Source organism: Manacus candei, unplaced genomic scaffold, assembly GCF_025592945.1.
Source record: "Manacus candei isolate 608988 ecotype Guabito, Panama unplaced genomic scaffold, ASM2559294v1 h1tg000074l, whole genome shotgun sequence".
NCBI classification, from domain to species: domain Eukaryota; kingdom Metazoa; phylum Chordata; class Aves; order Passeriformes; family Pipridae; genus Manacus; species Manacus candei.
In genome coordinates, this window is record NW_026138122.1 from 2,665,716 (window position 1) to 2,682,593 (window position 16,878).

General features: G+C 36.2%; 2 protein-coding genes across 5 annotated transcripts in view; one reads left to right on the plus strand and one right to left on the minus strand.

Annotated features, from left to right (window-relative positions):
* Positions 1-16,873, minus strand: part of IFT74 (intraflagellar transport 74) — a 36,772-nt gene extending 19,899 nt beyond the window's left edge. Inside the window, exons 1-10 of one of the 2 annotated variants that reach the window (XM_051809032.1) lie at positions 16,763-16,873; positions 16,090-16,231; positions 15,493-15,628; positions 14,961-15,009; positions 14,046-14,144; positions 13,817-13,877; positions 13,284-13,343; positions 12,278-12,339; positions 1,730-1,868; positions 719-781 (exon numbers count right to left, since the gene is read on the minus strand). In XM_051809032.1, the coding sequence (XP_051664992.1) occupies positions 719-781; positions 1,730-1,868; positions 12,278-12,339; positions 13,284-13,343; positions 13,817-13,877; positions 14,046-14,144; positions 14,961-15,009; positions 15,493-15,628; positions 16,090-16,206 (786 nt within the window). In that variant the 5' untranslated portion in view covers positions 16,207-16,231; positions 16,763-16,873. Of the gene's footprint in view, positions 1-718; positions 782-1,729; positions 1,869-12,277; positions 12,340-13,283; positions 13,344-13,816; positions 13,878-14,045; positions 14,145-14,960; positions 15,010-15,492; positions 15,629-16,089; positions 16,232-16,518; positions 16,714-16,762 lie in introns of those variants that run through there. The other variant, XM_051809033.1, reaches the window with a different exon arrangement.
* On the plus strand, positions 4,996-11,746 carry LRRC19 (leucine rich repeat containing 19). Of its 3 annotated transcripts, none has more exons than XM_051809065.1 (5): positions 4,996-5,126; positions 7,491-7,583; positions 8,509-9,022; positions 9,222-9,422; positions 10,620-11,746. In XM_051809065.1, exons 1-5 carry the CDS (start codon positions 5,100-5,102, stop codon positions 10,943-10,945), a joined length of 1,161 nt encoding a protein of 386 aa, XP_051665025.1. In that variant the 5' UTR covers positions 4,996-5,099; the 3' UTR covers positions 10,946-11,746. The 3 variants fall into 3 exon arrangements, with proteins under 3 accessions (XP_051665025.1, XP_051665026.1, XP_051665028.1); XM_051809066.1 differs by having other exon boundaries at positions 8,512-9,022; XM_051809068.1 differs by lacking the exon at positions 7,491-7,583 and having other exon boundaries at positions 5,010-5,126.
* Positions 16,874-16,878: the final 5 nt, after the last annotated feature.

Genomic DNA, 16,878 nt, shown 5'->3' on the forward strand with positions numbered 1-16,878 from the left:
TTCTTGCTTTATGAGTTTGTCCTCAGGCCAATTTTCTGAGTAGATTTACTACTTCATCATATCTAGGGGATTTCCAACCATATACAATATTTAAAAGGACTGAAAAATGTCTAACAGTATTTGAAAAATATACTTTTTGACTGTATTTTTCTGCTCAGAGATCCTTTAATCCATGGAAGAGGCAATATGAGAACATTGTTCTCAATCTAGCAATATGAAAGTGTATTAAAAATGAGCATTTATGTATGTATATGGAATAAAAAAATACATCAGCTGGTACCACTGTGTTTGAAATGCCAGTTGCTTCTGAACTGAAATGTGGAACAAGAAAATCCATCTCAGACATTCTGAAAATTTAAAATATATCAAAAAATTAAGTCACAAAAATCCTTAAGAAGTATGTTAATTTAGAGAGGTATTCTAAATCCATCAAATGTCACAGAAAACATCTGACACTGCAGGAGTAACTAAATCCAGGAAAGCTCACTGTTGCTATCAGAAGTTTGTACTTGGCATCTAGCAAAAAGAATTTTTACCCAAAACTGATTAGAAATTATTGGTGGAAAACAGAGAGGCAGCTTTGTCTTCCCATTCTAGGGTATGATCCTGCAACAGTTGAAAATTTAAGGAAAAAAAATTTGGTATTTTTCTACTGTATTATTTTTTACACTAAAGTTCAGAGAAGATGGGTACAGAGACCACTTTTTATCATACATACAGCTCTTAGATTCTCTTCCTTTACATTTAATACATCCAGTTCCTGCTGTTGAACAACCAATTCCTAAAGAGGAAAAAAAGTGCAAAATTCAGATAAAAATTACTACTTGATTACTTTTCGGTTCTAAACCCTAGTATTTATCAAATGCTGTAAAGCATCTTACTGCTGCTCTTAAAAATTTTAAAGACAAGACTGTGTCCAGTTCCTTTAGGTAACTCAAATGTAATAACCACTTACTTTCAGCATCCAACTTTTCTATTACTCTTATCATTGTTATTTACAGTTGGGCTATGACCAGAAAATTGCCCTTTTTCTACTATTTTTTTCTTAGAATCGGTAGTGAGAGTGGAACTTATTATTTCTACTTCAGAAGTTTAGAGTCAGATTTTAAAATCTGAACGAGCCACCACAGTTTCTTCATAGTCCAGAAAGAGACTGGCCCTGTCTACTGATTCAGCTCATCCTAAGACAGCTGGGAAACACTGGTGTCATCTCTGCATATTCTATACAGAGACATTTTTAGCCTGTATAACTTAAGGTAGATCATGTCAGAGAGCCTAGAAATCTTACTCCTGTTGTTATCATTAGGAATAATGAAGTCACAAATATTTTATAAAGCCCACTTAATTTTTTCTGATATATTGAGACATACAATAATAACAACAGAAAAAACCTAGTCAGATTCAATTCTGTACACAAGAAGAAAACTTTCTACTCAGATGAACTACAAAAACTGCTGTGGTTATTTTTCCCTTCTACTTGCTTTTTACACATGATGAAACGTAAGCATTGTAGTGGCTTTTAAAAATCTGCATGTCAGTCCCCAAATTTAAAAGAAAAATTAGGAACACCGTTTATTCTTAAAAAAATAAGGCACTTTTACAATTGATTAAGATACCAGCAAGATCTTTTATTCTATTAGTCTGTTGTAAAGCTCTTCTGTACTTAAATCTACAACCCTTGAAGCCCGCTTGAAAAATATTTTAGGTAAGTAGAGTGAAACAAACCAACCTGGGAGAGTTTTTCATTAGCAGCCTTCATCGCCATATATTTAGCTTGATCTTCCTGTGACATATCTTTCATTATGTCATCTGCCACAACCTTTTCATGTTCAATATCTTCTTCTACAGCTTGAATTAACTTTTCTGTGCTGTAAAAACACAATGTTCTTGTAACTTTTACTAGTTGATGTTTTTTGTAAGCACTCATTTCAAACTTCAGTATTCCTTCACCCTCACTGAAATGGTCCTTTAGCACAAAAACTCCAGACTCTAAAAAATAGGAGTTACCCACTTGTATCTAATCTTCTTGGAGCTGGATTAGCTATACAAACATTCACACTGTGAAATACAGAAGCTGAAGAATTCCCTGCCCCTACAATACCCACATACTGCTTTCCAGCACTTCCAACCTGTCTAACTGCATAGGCCTCAACACTGGTAAAAGCAGACTACTCTCTCTCAGTTGCTCTTAACAGGTGAATTTCCAGAGTAACATCTGGTAGTTTGAAATAAAGAAGTTGGTAGGTGATTTGTGAATGCACGTAAAGAAAACATATAATATAGACATCAGGACTTGATGGTACCACATGATGATGAAAAGATGCCTTTCTTTTTGCAATGAATTGTTAGAATTCTGAAGAATGGAGAGTGAGTTCAGCATCTTAAGCAGTGCACAGTTTTTTAACCATGCAATAAGTAAGAAATTCTTGATTCATGAATTTAATCTTGTTAGGAAATCAATAGGTTGCAAACATAAAAACTCTACCACTGCAGCTATAGTGAGCTACAAGCAACTGTCTTAGCAGAAACAAGGAACACATAAAGAACTGTTCTCACTGTGTTGTATCAAGTCTAATAGTTTCTTTGAAATTCATGAAAGCCAGAGAGTGAATTTAAGAACACAGCTAAAAGAAATGAACAAAAGCTCCTGAGACTCTGAAGAGTATACCTTCCTTTCCTTCACTGTTCTTTAAACACTGTTTAAATGGTTTGCTTGTTTCCAGAGTGAATTCTTTCTTAGAGAATGACAAAATCAGCTCAATACATTCCTTCAGGATTTTTTTTTCTTCTCTTTTTCATTAACTCTTCCTGAGTTGCAAGATGCCGAAAGTTGTAAGTTGTGTAATTGACACTATTGGATCAAAGACTGCAGTCAAGAATGCACTCAGGCTTAAGAGATAATGCAAAATAGAGGAACTGCACAATGACAATCTCAGGGTAAGGGAATAACGAAAATATCACAGAAGCACAGTAGACTTCACGTTGGAATGGACTTCTGAAGGTCATCTGGTCCAGCCTGTGCACTAATCAAACATGGTCATCTAGAGCAGGTTTTCAGTGTCTTAGGCAGGTTTTCAATACCTTGAAGATCTTCAAGAAAGATTTATACTCTCCAAGAATCTGAGGATGTTAAGTAGAAATTCTGTCATGTGACCAGTTTGTGCTGCAAAGATGCTTTGGACTCTGATGATGATGATGAAACAAATCAAAGTGATGGTCTCCCACTTTCTGCAGCAAATCTGGAGTGCATTGGGACTGTTCAAGAAATACTGGATGGTTGTATTGTGACATTAAATTTAACACCCTCTTGAGAGCAGTTGGTTCAGATCCAGTCCAAAGAATGAGGCCCTCACTGCAAGTACACTAGTTTATGAATGTATAATTATGTTACATGTGGTAGTGGAAAGCAGTTATTTTTAAGCTACAAGAGTAGTTTGGTACAAGACCTGCTGGAAAGCATGGAACTGGGAGCAGAGAGCTTTCATGTAACTTCCCTATTGGACACTCCTTCATGCCTCAGTCTGGGCCTATGAAAGCTGTTGTAACATTTCAGCAGTGACAGTTTCTCTCAGATCAAGCCCAACTGAAGACATGGAAGAACAGAGAAATTGCGGTGAAGAATTCAAGAAAATGTTATAGCTGCTGATTCCAGAAGGAATCTCCACACTAGATGTAATTCTCCTGGAGGGACTGCAGTGCTGACTAGAGAGAGTATTTAAGTACAAACACGGTACCTTTTCCTGGAGATCACTGGAACATTTAGGGTGGGAGAGAAGAACACAGTTTGCTACATTTCTCCTGGGTTCCAAAATACCATATGGAAGTAGTGGCATGGCAATACCACTCTTGAGAGCAGTAGTGTCTGCAAGCTCTATTGTATATTTCTCCTCTATGCCTGAGACTGCAAATATGCACAGCTGGGTAAGGAAAGGACCCTAGTTTTCCAGCCCCATCTATTTAAACTGTGTGTGGAAACACTATGGACTAGCCTCTTCACCTGAGGCAACTCTCCTTTCCTTATGTAATATGGACTCCTGGCTAAATACTTCAAGATGATCCAGCATGTTTTTGAGACTAGGAGTGTCTGATTTAGTTGTGATGAATCTTCTCTGGAAGAAAACTTCTGACAGAGGGCTGAAACTGGTTGCTTTTCCAAGAGGTAATAAAAATGTCGGCATTTTGTGGCTGTCACAGAAACACAATTCATTACCACGAGTAATTTGAAGACTGTGGATGAAGCTGAGCCAGGGATGAGGCTTGGAAAAGTTGCAGAATGTTAAGAGATGTTAAGCAAAAAAACAAAGTGGCAATAAGATCAAAGAAGGATAGTGAAGTAAAATGACATCTCCAGCCACATGTTTGAAAGGAATGGAGAACGAAAGGAGACTTAGCTGTTCCATAGTTTGATGGTATGCATTGGACAGAAAGAATGAGCACTAAAGCAAGCAAAATTTTATTTGACACAGTGTTTGTATCAATATAATCCCTTTTCAATCTGCATATACATATATGTTACCAAATCAGTGCAAATATAATTTTAGAACTTCCTCCTGAAATATAGCCCTTACAACACATGTACTTAACAGTGCTTGCAATTCTTTGTAAATAATGAGCTTTATGTATCACACCGTGCAGCTTCTCTGATGATGCTTCCAAAACACAAGAATTAACACAGATTTAACTAACTACTAGAGAGCTTTACTTCAGTATGCAAATACCTTGACATTTCCCTCATTTGATGAATGATCACATAAAAAAAGCAAGTCTTTTTCTGTCTCCAGCATTTCTTTATTGATTACAACTCAACTTGCTTGTAAATTACCTATGGCATTTTGACTCAGTGCTTCCTCTATGATCTGGAACTTGACACTTCAGCATAATACTATTAGACATTCCTATTGGCTGCAGATCCAATTAAATCCAAGACGATTATAAGAAGTTGCTCAACTTAGTCAATCTTTTGCTAAGGATTTTCCAGGCTTATTATTTTTTTTACACTGCCTGGTTATTCATCAAGTACAAAGGTTGAAGCAAAACAAAGTGCTGTTTCACCATGTTATTTCTTGTCAGTGCATTGAAAAACCCACACATGCGTATATATGCTGCCTTTAAGAAGCAACAGAAAGGTAAGACACTTGGCACATCTAATTAAAAATTCAGACAAAGATTTATTAGTGTAACTTTGTTGCTAGTCTGGAAACAAATACATCTCAAAACTTCAGGAATTACTATGAACCTTGGACATGCAAAGTTGTTAAGTAAATTGTACTTCATTAGAAAGCTGGGGAACAGTCTCTGAACAGACTACCCGATTGTATAAAGCCTATTACCTCACCTATTAAATGCTAAAATCTTCAAAGTTCTCAGAGGAAAATTTTTAAGAAAGCACTTCTAATTACAAGAAAACGGTAAAGTATTACCAATGTATTTCCAGGTTGAGTTTCTTCCCATAGTAATTAGTTTAAACAGCAATTCTTAAAGTCTGGTTCTGGTAAAGAGCTAAACTGCAACTAAATTACAGATGCTTTCCTGTTCTTCTACTGATTATACAGGTTCACGCACACAAAATGCAGGAAATCACATTTGTAAAAAAACCCCTAAGCTTTCAGTAGAAACTAAAGTAAAAACTATGAACTGTTTTTCACTAAGACACATGTACAACTTAAATTTTCAACTTGATTGTTATTAACTTATGGATAAACTTTAAAAATAATATTTAATATATTTTCCCCACTCTATTAAAGATAGTTCTTTTCTTAAACTCTGTGAAGTGCAATATTACTGTTAATCTGTATTTCCACATTACCAGGTTAAGACCCACTCTGTTTCCAAATACCTTGGAAGCAGTGCCTTTGAGGACCAAATATGTCCTAAGTTCCAACTATTAAAATAGTTCTGGAGTTCTCAAACTGCATCATGTTTTCCACTAGCAATACACAAACTGGCTTCAAAAATATGCAGGCCACCAGTACCATCAGTGACAAGAGCGATACCTATGGCAGGACATAATTCCACAGTGGCTGCTGATGCTAGCACCCCTTGTCCCTGATAATGGCTCAAAGGTACAAAAGGTTTATGAAATCTTTTTGTATTTAATGTAAGTTTCCAGCAGAAGTAGAAATACACAATGGATCAGAGCAGAGTAAGTGGCTCTTAACTTCCTCTTCTTTCCTAGAAGTTATTAAGTCTCTGGGCTGATTCAGTTAGGTGAATGAGGTCAATCCTCAGACATGCAAATATATAGAAGCTATTAAGTGACTTGATCAATTTGTTCTATGACCTCACCTATTCCATTCTCATCAGCAGAGGCCTCCTGGCACTTTCCTTAAGGATGGTGGAGTTTTTTAAAATCTAACTGGCTGCCTGTATTTAGCATTGTTCATGCAACTAAGCTTCCTTATGTAATTTCCCCCACTCTTCTCTGCTAAATTCAGTGAATACTCTGTACAGCTCAAGACACAATAAGCACTTTAAGCAAGTACCTTACACTCTAGCTTTCAGGTCTTTTTTACTCTGGAAGATAGAAGTCTTGGAAGGAGATACTGAGATTCACTTAACCCTCTATCTTTTCAGATGCTTAAGAAAAAAACGCAAAAATTAAACATTAATCTACCTTTTACGTAACATTTTCCTTCAAGTGTGGCGCAAACAGGGACTGATTTAACATCTGCCAGACATAGTTCAAAATAATCCTGCATAGTCCTGCATAGTCCTGCAAATAATGCCTAATTCAAACAGAATAATGAGTGCCACTTCCTCTGAGAGACGTTAATGTCACAGCGGAACTGTGTAGGAAATTTGTAGGAACTTCGCTGAATTTCAAAAAATAAAGCTGAAATCTGTACAAAAACTCCATCACAAGAGATTGAACCATGTTTACTTCGTGCAATACGGAGGTCCAGGTTTATGTCATATGATATGTTATATTAGGGACAACAGTGAGATTAAAATACCAATCTACTACTTAAAAATTCATAAAAAGTGCTTAATAACTTATTTAAGAACATAAAAGAAATTGGACTGGACAAACCAACCATCCATCTACTGCAGTATTTTGCCTCTGTCAGTGGCAACAAGGGAAAGTGTTTAGGGAGAACATGCCAGCCTGAATACTTTCTGCAGTTTACATCTAGCACAGTCTTCCAGTACCCATAATGGCTTTGTCAGGGATATTAATGAGTACAGCCCTGCCTATTTGTTTTATACATCTATGAAACTTTTACCTATTTACTCGTCTAACCAATCCCTTTTTTATTTACTGATACAGTTTGCTTACTGGATTTTAAGTTTGGCTCAATTAAGGGAAAGCTGAATTCATTAATTCTGATAGCCTCTGTTTTTCTGCTTAATTTTGCATTTCCAAGTATTTATGTAGAACAAAATTTATTAAATTGTCATTGAAATAACTATACCTATTAATTTATTAAACTACCACAACAGTAGACACTGGTATTCTGGTCTTGGTATACAAAAGTGTTGTTTTTTACTAGGCTCTAAACATGAAACATTCTTGGCTTGTGATATGGGTTGGAACATTGTTTTTGAATCCAGTGACTGCTGACTGCAACATTACTTCCCAAACTGTAAGTTTTATACAGATGTCAACTACTCCTATTTTTGAAAGATACACTTGAAGCAAAAGGCATTTTAAAAACTGTTTCAAAAACATAAAATTCCTGAAGAAAGAAGTACAAAAAGACAAATAAGAAGTGGTTTTCTGAGAAATGGACAATTAACTGATGGCAGTCATTGTAAGTGGGTGAATCATCACTGAAACACATTTGAGATGGTTTTATATCTCAGACAAATTCCTCCACAGACAAAAGGAATGCCTCCTGTACATATATAAATAAATCTCTTCTTTTCAAAAAACATAAGTATTTCAAGGTATTGAGAGTAAACACTCCAATCTGAAAAGACTGCAGCTATGCTAAACTTCAACACAGAAAATTAAAATTAATTTAGGTGATACAAAAAAAAATATAATAAATGTTTTGTTGAGGGTCTGCTCTAAAGATGTTTTAAAGACTAAACATAGGTGTTTTTAAAACAATACATTTTAAAAGGTGTACTTGAATTAATTTGCAGAATAAACTTCCTCTGTGACACCCTTCCAGATTATGTGGGAAAGAAATCCTTTTTCTACCCAGTCAAGCTTCATTTCAAATTTTAAAACAGACGCCCCTATTAATTCCAAAATAGCATGTCATAGTGGTTATTTTGGATGATCATCATAAAAAGAGCCTTGCAGCTCAGAGTTAAAGCACTAAGTCGTCAGGAACTTCAGGTCTTTATCCACTAGGAAGATTAATTCTCATGTATCAGCAGACCATAAATTAATTAAGAAAGACATAAATAAAACTGCATGAAGAGCAGTAGAACTTTTCTTTTAAAGTGGTAGCATTGAAAAAATACCAGATCATATTTGCCTTTAACAGTCATCAGTGAGACATCTCCATTACCAGACTTTTGTACAGTATTTAATTGTCATCATTCTCTTTTTTTCAGCAGGTCATTTGTGACGAGTCTGGAAAGAACCTCTCTAATATCCCCACCAACCTTTCTCAAAACGTTACTAAATTAAGCCTCAAAAACAATAAAATCACTTTAAAAGATAGTGACAAAGAGATTCTTGGACGTTTTATTAACCTCACTGAACTTCATCTGAATAAAAACAGGATTACTGAACTGCACAAGAACAGCTTCTGCAATCTGAAAAAACTCATAAATCTGGATATCAGCAACAATCATATTAGCACAGTTCATAAAGCAGCATTTGCAGGATTAAATCAACTGTCCATGTTGAATCTATCCTATAACATGATTGCTCAATTAGATTCAGATGCATTTACTTCTCTAGAAAGCCTGACGGTTTTAAATCTACAGTGTAACTTACTGAACTACCTTCATATAAAATCATCTTTTAAATTGATTAAAATTGTTTTAGCTGGAAACCCGTGGATCTGCTCCTGTGACCTCCTTGACTTACAGATATGGCTAACTGCCTCCAATGTTACATTGGGTAAGTTTTGGTAAGAGCAGCGTTTCACACTTGTTTACACCGAACAGCTTTACCTTCCTTTTTTTCTGCTGTGGATAAAATCCACCATCAACTTACCTGCATTTTGCAGTAATACAATAGCTATCCACGAGATTTTTTTAGACTAGGGTGCCAAAATATTAACAATATCTCACAGCCTTTTCACTGCTCACATTCACAGAAAATGAAAGCAACACTACATGTACGCTACCAACCAAGAAAGAAATCTCCATCAAGATGGCTATCCAACCAGCTGACTGCAAAATTGAAAAAACTTCTTTAGAAAACACTGTAACTTCCACTCCTGTCATTAACCTTAGAAGTAGTGCCTTAATAACAGCTCTGACTCCAAACATCACTGGAAACAATGGAACACATGCAGGTAATGTACAGATGCTTCACTTTACTGCTTGTAAGCTGTTTGATTTGCTGTTCCATGACTTTATACCATTTTGTATGCCTAGCACACCCCCATTTTCCATAAAAAGCCAGGGCTACAGAACAAGCATATTTCCAGGTTCTGTTAGACAGTCACACACATTATGGTGCACATTAAGCTCTACTGAGTAAGTGTTCAAAATGAATAAACCACACAAACTCCCAAATGATATTGAAAAATGATGATGAAATTTCAAAGCCCTGAAATTCAAATAACTGTCTAGATGTCTAACTAAGAGAAGTAGGAAGCAACTTAAAAAAATATATATATATTTAAAAAAAAAACCAACAAACTTTTCCCAAACTAACTGGTTTTTAGAGGTAGTTGTTTTCCTAAAATGTGAAAGTGTGACCCTACAGATTTTACTCCTGCCCTCAGCTGTGTTTGGTATAAAGGACATGGATGCGCCCGTCACATATTTTTTGGAAATTTCAGTGACACTCTCCTCACCTTTCTATGTTAATTCCATCATTATTCTCTAATACTCTAGTTTGGTTTTTGGCAAAGCATCCATATCAATCTACAGATATATACACAAATCATAAGCCACCACTGGCACACACTTCTGTAGCTGAACCAGGCTATAATCTATTTTAGAACTGTGGCAGGCACACAAAATCAGCTTCTAAATAAAGACTAATGGCAAGTCTTATTGACATTTTTACTACAAAAGAAACACAACTGAAGGCATATACCAAACAAAAGGTATAATATTTTAGGGTGCAGACATCATCTCCACACAGAAAATTAAGCCTGGGAAATAGAATTTGAAGTCAATTACTGATCATTTTTTTCCAAAGCCTAATTTTTGCATTTAAATTTTGAAAAAAAATTATGTTATCTTTTATGTGTTCCTGGAACTTTATCTGACTTTGAAACTATTATGTTTTATAAATATGCATGGTAGATTTATATTACTAGGAAATATGAGATGCACATATATTTTTGGTCTCTGTGATGTTACTGACTCCTTAATAGCATAGCAATAACATTATACTAAAGCTCTGCAGACACTCACTAATTCTCTATCGTTGTTTATTTTGTGAGCTCTCAATTTAACCATGAAAAAAAAATCCTACTAGAGCCCTTGCTAGAATTCCTCATGAAAATTACACTTCTTTTTTCCTGTTTGTTTTAAAGAGTTACCACTTCTTGGCAAAAGTTGGACCTTCCTGGCAGGTGTCCTAGGATTTGTCCTAGGCACTACACTCCTGATTTTTACTGCTGTAAAATGCCCAACATGGTATCATTATGTGATCAGCTACCGACACCGTCGTCTGGAAGAAAATGACCCAGAGAGGTTTGAACAGGAGTTCTCAGCTGACATGAGCCCTTCTCCTTCAGTACTGGGTACAAACAGTGAAGAACCCATTGTAATCTTTGAGAAAATTCATGCATTTGGGGATGGAGAAGATGGATTTATTGAGGATAAATACATTGATTCTTATGTAAATGAGGAGAGTTAATGTCTTAAACAATGAATAATGCACTGACTTTTCAAAAATGTAGAACACTTGTACTTCCATTTTACACTACTCATGTACAATACAAAATGAAGTTATGCAGTCTATCTCCTTTCATCTCGATAAATCCATAACAAGGTTTTGCTGCATCAATCATGAAGTTCAAAAATGTGGTGGTATGCATGTATTACTGGTACAACAAATACCTCAAAACATGCAAAAATACTTATAATGCACGATTTATGAAAATCTTTTTGGCTACTTATGTCAGGGTATGGGGAGTGCTTACTGTATATTGCTTAACATGAACAAGTCTTTAAAAAGTAGCAAGTGAAGTTGGCACAATCACTAACGCTTTAATTCCAAAGAGGTCTAGAAAAGAAAAATAATTTCTCCAACATTTTGAAGCACACCACAGTCAGACTGGGGATTGAATTCAAATCAGTGTTGTCACAGCTCAGTAGTCTATTAGCCAAAACCGACATAATCATACAACACAGCATTTAGGTATTGTTCTACCTAAATTAGCAGAGTAAGAAAGACCAATTGCTGTATTCCCTTAAATGTGTATGTACAGTACAATGACAAATTATCATTCCAGTGTACCTAATGCCTTTATACCTTAGTTTGCTACTGAACCAAGTAATTTCTCTTCAGATTTCCTTAACACTTTAAAAATGCATTAATCAGTAGAATAAACACATTTGTGAGCTGTTGAAAGCAACAGTATTATTGAAATGTGACTTGTTATAAACTGGTAAACTGTTTTTTCAAAGTGCTTATTGATATATAAAATCTCATTCTTGAGATTGCTTTCAGTGGTATCAAGCACAATCATGTATCGTTCTCCTGCACATCTCCTGTCCCTAAATCAAACATCTCAAAAAGTCACTGTCTCAGCCTATTGCTACACAAGCCATTCGCCTGGCTTACAAATTCCTACTGGAAAAATCCTGCTGTCCTCATCTTTCCCTCTACACAACCCTACCTTACCAGGCAGGTAAAGATTTAGTTCCCACTTCTGCTTGCTTTTCCCACTCTGTTACTCCACAACAAAACTCCCAAAACTGAGGACTTTGACAGCAGATTGCCAAGACAGGAGTCTCCACCACCACCTAACTTCTTGGACGACACGGTAAGTCTCTCCAGGGCAGTTACTGCAGTTTAAACCTAGGAGCTCTAGCTGCAATCTGGTACTAATGCATTACCTCGAAACTGTTCAGGTATCATGTGTCATATGCATCCCACTGTTGAGGTAGGAAGTAACACCTCCATTTTCTGGAGTTCAGTTATGGTCTTAACAGCTTTGGAGAAGCACATACTTAATGTACTTACGCTTGTCTTTCTGTGAAAATTTTATCCATACTCTGAGCGTCTTGGTCATTCTGAACCTTTAACTTAAAAGATATAATATTGAAATACAATCAAGTTTGTAATAAATCATAAAATCATTTAGGTTGGAAAAGACCTCCAAGATCAAGTCCAACCCTTAACCCAGCACTGCCACATTCACCATTAAACAATGTCCCTAAGTACCATATCTATGCATCTTTTAAACGCCCCCAGAGAAATCGATTCACTTACTGTTACTGTGGGATCTAGTCCTGGAACACTTAGTAAGATACTGTTTCAGCCTCCAGACAAAATGAAAATTTAACACTTGCAAAACATTTTTCTTTCTTGACACAGACATTGGGTCTTTATTTTTTTAATCAGGGAACAAAGTTGTTTTGACCAAGAAATATTCAGATCATTTTTCAAGTGAGCAAAACAGCCTTTTCCGAAACTAGATTCTTTTGTTTATGGACAAAGTGATCACAAGAAACGAAACATGCTTAATGCCATTCATGCCTTAACACTTAGAGGAACACTATACCTGTGCTAGAAAATAAAGAAAGAAAGTAAAGGAAGAAAAAAACTAATTGATTTTTGTGGCTGGCCATGTCAGAGACCTATTTAATACTTATTATGCAAGAGACATTTAAAAGGCTGAAGACAAAAGAGAATTAAATGTTCAGAAGACCAGCCAGTTTTAAAAGGCAGTGCAGTTTACCTGAATTTATCTTCCCTATGACTAGTGCTCCCAGGAAAAAAAAGAAGATGTTTTAACAATCATAATTTGGGTCGGTTTCGTACACCACAGGAAACTCTATGGGGTTGTTAATGCAATACTTCAAATAATCACCTAACTACAAACATGTTGCTAATATTATGAATAATTTAACTGAAAAAAATAGATAAGTTTCAAATTAGCGCTATGCTTTTTTAGATATGTCATGCATGCAAAGCACCAAGAATGTAACACACACTGTTAAAACATAGCAAATACCATAATTCTTACCATATTGTAATCGCGACTCACTTCTGCCATATCTGTACTGGTGTTAAGTATATCCATAACCTGAAATGAGACAGAATTCCAGCCTATTATTGCTCTCCTGTTTTTTTTTTTAATTAAAAAAAAAAAAAATCAATAAATAAACCAGGCATAGCGTTCATGAAAACACAGAAACTTTCAGTTATTCCAAATGGAAAAAATGTGATATGGGAATCTGAACAGATTACATGTCTTTAACAAAACTAATCATCATTATACGTAGCTGTTCTAAACCCTGAAATATTTCACACCAATTTCTTAAATCTATAGGCAGCCATTTCTCCTGTGTACAGTACACTTCCCTTTTTTTTATGTTTTCCTTAGCTTCCATCTCATTCCTTTCCAATAACCAAATAAATGTAGCATTAACCAGTACATTTTTATTGAGAAATGTCAATAAAAAAGATGCTGAAGTAAAGCAAAAGCAGAACAAAGTAAATGAGAGAATAAATTAGAGAAGGAAGAGCACTCAGTATCAAAATTTGACATCAACATACCATGTTGAAGTCTGCTAGTTGACCTTGAAATTCCTTGATTTCACTAGCTAATGCCTCTGCCCTAAATACAAAAGAAAAAGTCAAACTTAAGGTGGGAAGATTTGTATACGTAAAAACAAAAAAAAATGAAAAAAATAATTATTTAATGGTTCCTTGAAGCCTGCCCAATATTCAAGAATAGTCTTGTGTCTGAGAAAGTCAGCACTGCATTAGTTGCAATACATCTTACCGTTTTTCGTATGACAAATAGACAGATTTCTCTTGCTTGTACATTTCTACTTCTTCCTGCAGCTTGTTAATTTCTGTTGTGAGTTCATTTGTTTTGCTTCTGAAAAAAAAAAACAACAAAAAAATCATTAACATTTGGATGTACTACTAAAATACAGCTAGAAAATAAATTTTACTACAGGAGATTTACAATTAGTATCTCACTGCATTGCACTCTTTCTAATCAGCATTTCAAAGAAGAGCTAAATAAGTGAGGAAAAAAGCAAAGTGGTTGTATCAGACAGTCATAAGCAGTTGCTATAAAACTTTGATGTCAAATAAAATATTTTAATCAGCTTTTTGTTCCTGCTGGTGAAACAGGTGTGAATTATTCTTAAATGGACAGAAAACAGGATAACTTCACAGAATGTGAATATCATTCACATTTAAAATGACATCTTTTAGGACTGGTTATTCAAACCTGCATTATGATCAACTGAAAAAGATCCATACACAAGAGTTTCCACCAGGTCTTGCCATTGTCATTGTTAGCTCAATGTATAACCCAAGTAATGTACACTAAAAAGTGTTTTGTTTGCAATGGTACATACAAATGGAGCTATGGGACCTATCAAGCACTACAGGTAGAAGCTCAAAGTCACGACCCTCCTCTTACTAATGCTATGGGATTGCATTTAACTTAGCAAGCCTAACAACAGATCGTTAAAGGAATCTACTTGTACTTGAACATAAGCATGAAGTTCCTTTCTTCCTACAAACTATATGTAAAATAACCTTAACTGTTATAGCAGGACTCATGTAACAGTTCAGTAAGTGAACACCACTTGTCCCACGCTATTGTTAAGCTTAAACTCTGGGTATGAAAGAGAACAGGGCACTAAATCTGCTGTAGTTTGAATGTATTGTAAACACGTACCTCAGTACCCCAAGGTAATAGGTTTTATCCATTATCTGTCTCTGGGGACCTGATAAAGGAGAGCAATATGTTATCTTGTTAGAAAAAAACCAATTTTGATGAACTGTAAATTATGAAAACAATTTGAAAAATTCACTGGCAGAAAACTGTTATATTTTAGTGTCCTTAAACAGATATCTCATTAAAAAAAAGAAGGCATTTTTAGACTGTTGTGAAGAAAAACACTACTATTACAATATAACAATATTTTAATTATTCTGCAGTGATGATGAAGATGCAATTAATTTTGTTCTATTGTTTTGAATGATTCTTAAACACAGCTCAGGTACAGAAAAGCCTTTGTCTTCTCTGACTGCTAAGAGCAATGACAATAAAAGGCACGATTTAACCTTCATTTTCTTTCTTATACTCCGTTTAATCACAGCTATTCACTCTGGAATTTATACAGCAATGAAAAGTTTTCCTTTAAACACCTAAATATTCCTTTAAAACACCTGCAGATATCTCAACAACTATTTTCCATACAAAATACCTTTCATCGCAGTTTTTATTCCACTTAATCCTTGTTGAGTCACTGGACGGTCTGCAACTTTAATCTGAGATGATAAAACTCCTCCAGCAGTCAAAGAACCACCACGAGAACCAGGTCTTGCCGTACTAGGAGGCATCTATAAAAAAAAAGCCAAACGACAAACCTCCTAATTATTACCTAATGGAATTGCCAAAGCAATCAAAAAACATCAGTCAGCCTCTATACTCATTGTATAAGAATCTTTTAGCATTTACATCTCTTCAGGAAAACAAAGCTTTAGTCAAATGTCTGCTGTAGAAGGGTAAGGGATTACCTTTGAGCAGCTGTTCATTGTTCCATCTGTCTGCAACACTAATGCTATTAAGGTCTCCCACGTGAACTTTTGATGCTGGACCTCCTTAACCCCTTTCAGTCAAAAGTAGAATCGAAAACTTTCTAGAAAATTGAAATCTAAAAGTTTGTAATAAAAAAACTAAAAAAAAAACAAACCAACTCCAGTGATGGTACTGAGGAAAAAAAAAAAAAAAGAAGCAGAAAAAAAAAAAAGGGATAAAAATCTAAATATATCAAAGTTAATAATAAATGTTTTGAACATACCGCTGTTCCTATTCTGGCTGCTGATGGAGTCCGTGATGAAGAGGTAGGCCTGGAGGTCAGCCCTATTCCTGCTCTTGAGGAAGAACGAGCTATTGGAGGTCTGTGGCTGCTGGCCATTTTCTGTCTGTTTTTCAACTTCTCTCTGGAAAGAAGAGAAACAGTCCTTTGATTTGCACGGGGTCCTTAATACTGTCGGAGACCAACTCTTTAAAGCTTAACTCTTTCCCTTATTAAAATAAGCTTAGGGGGTTATTTTATTTTTATTTGGCTTTTTTGGACCCTGCAGAGCACTTCCTGACCGGTCGGTACGAGGCAGCGACAGGGCTCAGGAAAGACCACGCAAGGTCCGCGAGTAAGGTGAGGCACTAGCCCCTTTTCAGTGCTCAATCAGCTCTCGGGTTACTCGTGTGGCATTTATTGCTTCAGCACCTGCCCACAGAACGCAAGTTTTTCACGGAACAAAGTAGAAGCGAGCCGCTGTTGCAAATAACCGCTTGAGTTATCCGGAGACGGTCTGTAAACCGCCGCCAGTCACCAAGGCGACCGCGCTACCCCCGATGGATTAAATACGTTATATCCGCTATACAATCCCGATTTCTATCACCCCGGAGCCGCTCCCGCCCGGCCGGCCCCGGCCCCGGCCCCGGCCCCGGCCCCGGCCCCGGCCCCTCACCGCGCCGCGGTATCGCGGCAACGGCGCGCGCTCCTATCGCGAGGGGCGCAAATCCCGCTCCACCCGCTGCAGCCCGCGGGGACTACAACTCCCGGGAGGCATCGCGAGAGAGGCGC

Excerpts from the sequence above, each read along its gene's own strand:
- LRRC19 (XM_051809065.1), top strand. The coding sequence starts at position 5,100 with ATGCTGCCTTTAAGAAGCAACAGAAAG. Across the intron at positions 5,127-7,490 it reads CTTTAAGAAGCAACAGAAAG|GCTCTAAACATGAAACATTC; the intron begins GTAAGACACTTG and ends GTTTTTTACTAG. Across the intron at positions 9,423-10,619 it reads AAACAATGGAACACATGCAG|AGTTACCACTTCTTGGCAAA; the intron begins GTAATGTACAGA and ends TTTGTTTTAAAG.